Source organism: Patagioenas fasciata, chromosome 5, assembly GCF_037038585.1.
Source record: "Patagioenas fasciata isolate bPatFas1 chromosome 5, bPatFas1.hap1, whole genome shotgun sequence".
NCBI lineage: Eukaryota > Metazoa > Chordata > Aves > Columbiformes > Columbidae > Patagioenas > Patagioenas fasciata.
The window spans coordinates 55,600,723-55,606,722 of NC_092524.1; the positions used below are offsets into that span (position 1 = coordinate 55,600,723).

General features: G+C 48.6%; 1 protein-coding gene across 1 annotated transcript in view; it reads right to left on the reverse strand.

Annotated features, from left to right (window-relative positions):
• CLMN (calmin) overlaps window positions 1-5,438 on the reverse strand; it is a 77,432-nt gene extending 71,994 nt beyond the window's left edge. The window contains exon 1 of the mRNA XM_065839504.2: window positions 5,234-5,438. Within this exon, the coding sequence (XP_065695576.1) occupies window positions 5,234-5,315 (82 nt within the window). The 5' untranslated portion in view covers window positions 5,316-5,438. The remainder of the gene's footprint in view (window positions 1-5,233) is intronic.
• Window positions 5,439-6,000: the final 562 nt, after the last annotated feature.

The following is a 6,000-nucleotide window of genomic DNA, read 5'->3' on the forward strand; positions in this document are numbered from 1 at the left end:
GCTCCACTGAAATGAAAATGTCTACACGCAGAATGAAATCCCGCTAGATACGGGAACAAGTTATAGACGAATTAAAGTAATCAACAGTTACAGCACCTTGCTTTTCTCAGAACGAATGGATGTATTAAAAAAGGTTTCCTTCCACTTGTAAAATTTCCATGTGTTTGAAAGGCATGACAAACTACAGCACACAGACTAAACGCTGCTGTATCTTATAATGTAAAAAACAAAAAATAAAATTACTTTTTCTAGTTAGGTGCGACAGTCAGAAGAATTATGCTTCATACATAAAGGGATATACACAAATAGAGAGAGAAACATTTTCAAGAGTTCCTGACTGCCTATAAGCTGTTCCTGATGGATGTCCTTCAGAGATGCCTAAGGTCCCCAAAGAAAAGATATGGAGATACTCTCACTGAAAGAGAGAGTTAACTATTAGGAGTTGAGCACCCTCACTGTCTCTTAAGACACAGCTTTTGGGACCCGTTATCTCAAAGGAAGCTGAGGTTCATATCAGTAACAACTGTAGTTACCGCTGTCCACAGCTTACAGAAGTCTAAATCTTAAGGATACAAACAGAAAGACAAGCAAAATCAGAGACTGCTGTGAGTTTAAGACTAAGCGATTAATGAAAAGGTAGAAACTAGGACAAGGATGGGGAGCCAGTGGGGCTGGTATTGCTCAGTTTATTTCTTTCAGCCTGTCACCAGTGTTTTTGGCATTATTTGTGACATCACTACAGTATGTTCCTGTATAGCCCTCCAGGTATGTTTGAAGACCATGCAACCCTCAGCAGAGCAAACCTGAGACTCAATAAAGTATTGAAATGTACTGAAATCAAAGAATAAACATCTATGAATTTCTGTGAGTTCTGGATCAAACCCTGAGTGAGTAGCACAATGATGAGTATCAGGACTTTGGGCTCCCTGTCTAGTCCTCTAATAGAAGAATGGTAGAGTTCTGCCATCCCAGCCCATGTACTCTGTTATAAAAAATAGACATTCAAACCATAATTATTTTAAATGGTGGTAACAGTACTTGTTTGTCAGAGATGGACAATAATACTTGACTGCACAAGTATTCACCTCCACATATTTAATTCCAAGGAATTTAAGGGAAGATACATAATATTAAATATAGATTCAGACTACTGCAAAGCACAGGACTAAAATATTACCTAAAAGAGAATAATTCCTGGTGAAGATGTCGCCTCTTTCTAGTGAGTGCAATTCACCACATACGGGAGTATATTTCTGATGATCCTAAATCAAGCTTCCAGTAGGAAAGATTTTAAAATATTCTTGTGTTGTAACAAAATGTTCCCGCTGGTGTTGTAATGAATGAAAGAAAGAAAGAAAGAGAAAAAAAAAACATCTCATGGCAGGAAATTAATTATTGAGCTTTCCACTGCTTGATGATGTGCTCCTACATTCTGCGCAGGCTTTCCATTTTTCTCTTTCAGTATGTGGAGAAATTCACTATGGAGAATATACAAATAGAACAAATTGCATAAGAATATCAATTTATTAAATGCACCTAGAAACCAAACAGACCTGGAGTAAGGAACTTAGTTTGTGCATCACCATACCTGGTGCTTATTCCCTTTTTACATTCCCCTCTCCTCTTCCCCATCAGATTGTCATTTTTGCCTCTGTACCCTGAAATTACCTCTGTCGAGAACAGAAGCAGAGTGCTTGGCTTTTAGCATCGCTTACCTGTGACAGCTTTGAACTATCACTTCCTTCATTGAGAAAACAAAATGGAAACTCTCTGATCTTGATGGAAAGGGAAAATGAAAGTCCGTCATCATATGCTCATGTCTAAGCATTTGGCTGTAACTCCATTTTTAAAACCTCCTTTTTTTTCCTCCCTAAGTCCAGTCACTTTAGCAAATTTCACCCCTGGCTATCAGTTTTAGTCTCCAGATGAAACAGATGAAAGCCTCACAGAAGCCATAATTCCATCCATTGGTTATATGACAGAATATATAGTTCCCGAGGCTACTTCTGCACCCAGCACATGCACCTAGAACAACTCCTGAATTCAGTGGGGTCATACCACTGCAAAAGCACCACCATGAGAGCAGACACTTCCTAGTAACCAGCATCCTGGTACCTTCCTGGATTTGGAACTGCCAAACTAGAAGAGGGAAGATGCAACAGACTGAAACAGCATATGCCATCTTCAAATAGTACTTTTTGTCAGCAGTGCTCTATAGCTTAGCTAAGACATAACGAAGAAATTGTCAAGAGAAACGAATAATTCTAGCTTTTTAAAAAGGAGGCAGAAAGGGTATGGAAAACCGCTACAGCAGATGGCTGTATGATGCCTGCAGAAACTTTTAATACCAGGTAGGCTGCTGAGGTGCTAGTGGTACAGTTTCTCATGGTCATCACCACTTGAGTTCATCTCGTTGTGCTCTTTCATCACAGAATCATTCTGGTTGGAAGAGACCCTTAAGGTCGAGTCCAACCATCACGTAACTCTAGCACTAAACCATTTCCAATCAGCTGCTGGGCAGGATGGCTTGGACACAGCATGACGGTAATGCCTGTATCTATCTTCCAGACCTGAAAGACCTCATGTTTGGCTGGCTCTGTGCATCAAAAGAAGTAGGATGTCAGTGTCCATCTCCATGTAGATATGCCAGTGTTTTCCTGTATTCTTCATATCTGCAAATATTTAGCTGCTACCTTTCCTCTTCTCCTTACAACATAGTCCCTGTGTACTGCAGACACGACTCAGGTCTGAATTCATGTCATGGGGGCCCCAGAGACTGGGAAGCACCCTCACATATGTAAAACGTCCCATTTAAAGGAAGCATTCTGGAATAAGGCAAGCCATCGGCTTCACAGCACCCACCCCAAACACAGCTCGTCTTGCAAGAGAGCGCTGCAGGAGCAGGAGACGCAGCAGCAGACGAGGACACTCAGCACCTGAGGTCCTTCGCATGGCCCTGAGCAGCGTGACCCTGCAGGAGCTCTGCTGGTGCCGCTGGGAATTCTGCATCAGCCTTTGCTGGTTTTTCATCCTAGACTCATGACTTTCTAGCACATCAAAACTGTTATTGATTCTGCAAGTGACAATGCTACTAGCAGTGATTCAGATTGCATTGTTTTGAAGAGAATGAATTTTGAATTATGCAGCAGGAGCAAGTTTAATTACTACATTTGAACATAGAGCATATGCTGCCATTTTACAAGAAACCACACTGAAGAGAAGCACTGTGCTTTGCCACTGAGCTCCCAAGTGACAAAAATCACACTCTCCCAAGTATCAGACTCACCATCTGTAAAACGTTTTTCATCTCCAGAAGAAAATGTGAGAACTATGTGTTACGAAGCACATATACTGCAAGCGATAGATATTATCACTTGCTTTGGAGCAGCACCTTAGAAGAAATGCTTTTTGTCCCCTATAATAGCCCACACCAGGCATCAAGCTTCTTAAAACCCTATTTAGTAGTGCAAGCAAGGTGACAACTAATATATCTCTCAAATTTCCTCTTGTATGGCAAGAAGGGAACAGGAGGTTTTTTCATGAACATGTTATTCAAAAGAATTTGCCCTGTAGGATGACATTCTCCTACAGGACTATAGGAATTTTAGAGAAGGCTGTGTGCATCTGTATAAATGCATTTTAAGTTCCAGAAAAGAAAATGAGTTTAACTCCTTCTTACACAAATGGCTGAGAGGCAAAACCACAAACTTATTACTCTTTTTAGGAACAGATTTCTATTCCTTCTCAAAAAATGCCCATGAATTAATAGTTAAACCTGGTTTAATTGCTACAGTTTTGAGCAAAAAGAGATCAGATGTAGGCCATCCATGCTAACACACAGAATCAAGAGACAGAGCCAGGAGTCAGAGATGTAGAACTGTAGAAATACAATGTAATGAGAGACTGTCAAAACCCAAGGGGAGTTCAACCTGGAATCAACAGTCCTGGCTGTACTCAAAATCTGAATTTCAGAGGTCATGATGATGCAGGTCAAAATGTTGTGGAGTGACCCCATCAGCATTTAACTGTATTAATACAACATCAGAGCTGAAAGAATGGCTAATTTGAGTGTCTCTTTTTATAAATTATACATCTTCTATAATCAGGCCAAACCAAAACTAATTTCCAGCAACTGCATTGCCTCTGCCAGTAGACAGTTCCCTAATATCATTATGCATAAACAGGAAGAGATAATGACCTATAATTCAAGTCTATTATTTTTTAGGGAACATGAAGATATATTGCAGTGTAACATGAGCTGTTGATTAAGATTGGTATATTACATTAAACAAATTGTTCTCCCATAAACCACTGCTGCTTTTTCTTCTTTCATCAATTCTTGCTGTCCCTGCCAATCACGGAGAGTTAGCTGGTGAGGGGCAAGGATAACTTCGGAGGAAGTACTACATTGGTACCAAACTACATTCAAATCTAGGTATTTGCATCCTTTCCGCCAGCACAGCCTGTGGCTGAATAGGAGAGCATCTCGTAGATGATTTATCCAAAAGCTCTATGTTTATTCAACAGAAGCTTATGAGAAGGTACACTGAATTGAGTACTTAGATAGCCATCGGCTTCCCTTCAGATTGCGCCGACACGGACCTAGAGCCTGGCTGCGGCCGAGTACCTCCAAAACTCCACGTGGGAGTGGCGGGGCGGGCTCTCCCCCCCCCTCCCCAGTTTATGGGGCTCCTGGGCAGCAAAAGGCAAAGCTACCGCGGAGCAGGGAGAGCCGTGGCACCGCCCAGCCGGTGAGGTGCACCCGATGGGGAGCGAGGGGAGCCGGCAGCCCCCTCCGCGACGGCCCTCAGGAGAAGGCTGTGGGTGGCAGTGTCCGCCCGGGGCGGGGACACCGGCCGTGCCGCCCCCCGCCGCCGCAGCATCCCCAGCACCAGCGGAGCCCCCGTGCCCCGTCCCTCCCGTGGGGCCCGTCACCGCTCGCCCCAGCACCGGGGCTCTCGGCGGGCAGGACGGGCCCGGCGCCGCGCCCGGGCGGAACTCTGGGCCCCGTCGTCCTCCCCCTCGGCAGCTCCGGCCCCACACCCGCACCGCCCCCGCCTCGGGGAGCCGGGGGAGTCCCACACGACGGCCCGGGGGGGCGGGCTGGGGAGCCCGCGGCAGACCCACGCCAGGGCACGGGGAGAGGCGGAGGAGGAAGGACCGGCACAGCGAGGAAGGGGAGCGGGGCGGCGCGGGGGCGGAGGGAGGGGTTTCTCCGGGGGTGTTGGTTTACCTTGGAGGTTCTGCACTCGGATGTCGCTGATGTGCCCGATGAGCTCCTCGCGCTGGAACCAGTCCCACTCCTGCCCGGCCATGGGGACGGGGGGACGCGGGGCCGCCCGCTCCGGTGTCGGGGCGAGGTGAAGGGGGGGCGGCGGGAGCCGGCGGCACCGCCACCGCCGCCTTCACCGGCACCGACGGCGGCCGCGGAGCGGGCGGGGGGGCGGCCCCTCTCCGCGCCGTGCTGCGCCCCGCCCCGCGGCCCTCCCCTCCCCGCCCGCCCGCCTCCCTCCGTCTCTCCGCCCGGCCGGGAGCGGCGGAGCGCTGGCGCGCAGCGGAGCGGAGCGGAGTGGGGTGGGGGTCCGGCTGTGCCCCCCCCACCGCCCCCGCAGGCAATTCTCCGCCTGCCGCCTGCTGCCTGCTCTTACCCACAGCGGGGCTCCAGCGTCGCCTCCCCGAACCGCGGCGTGGGCGGCAGCGCGGCCCCGGCACCGACCGCCCCGTCGGGCGCAGGCGAGTCCGGCCCCCGCGCTGCGGAGCCCCCGCGACCCCCGGCCCGGCGGCGCTGCCCTCGGCCGGAGCGTCTACCCCGCCGCCCCTCGCCCCATCCCGCTCTGGAGCAGGCTGTTGGCACTCTAAATAAATACGTTTTTCTTGCTGTGGCACCACGGGGGCTGCAAACAATACCGAGCTCTTGCCCGCTTTCTCTTTGGTGTGACTGGGGACGGGAGAAGCGTCGTGCCCTGGAAGAAATGTCACGCATTCCCGACAGAAATGGAA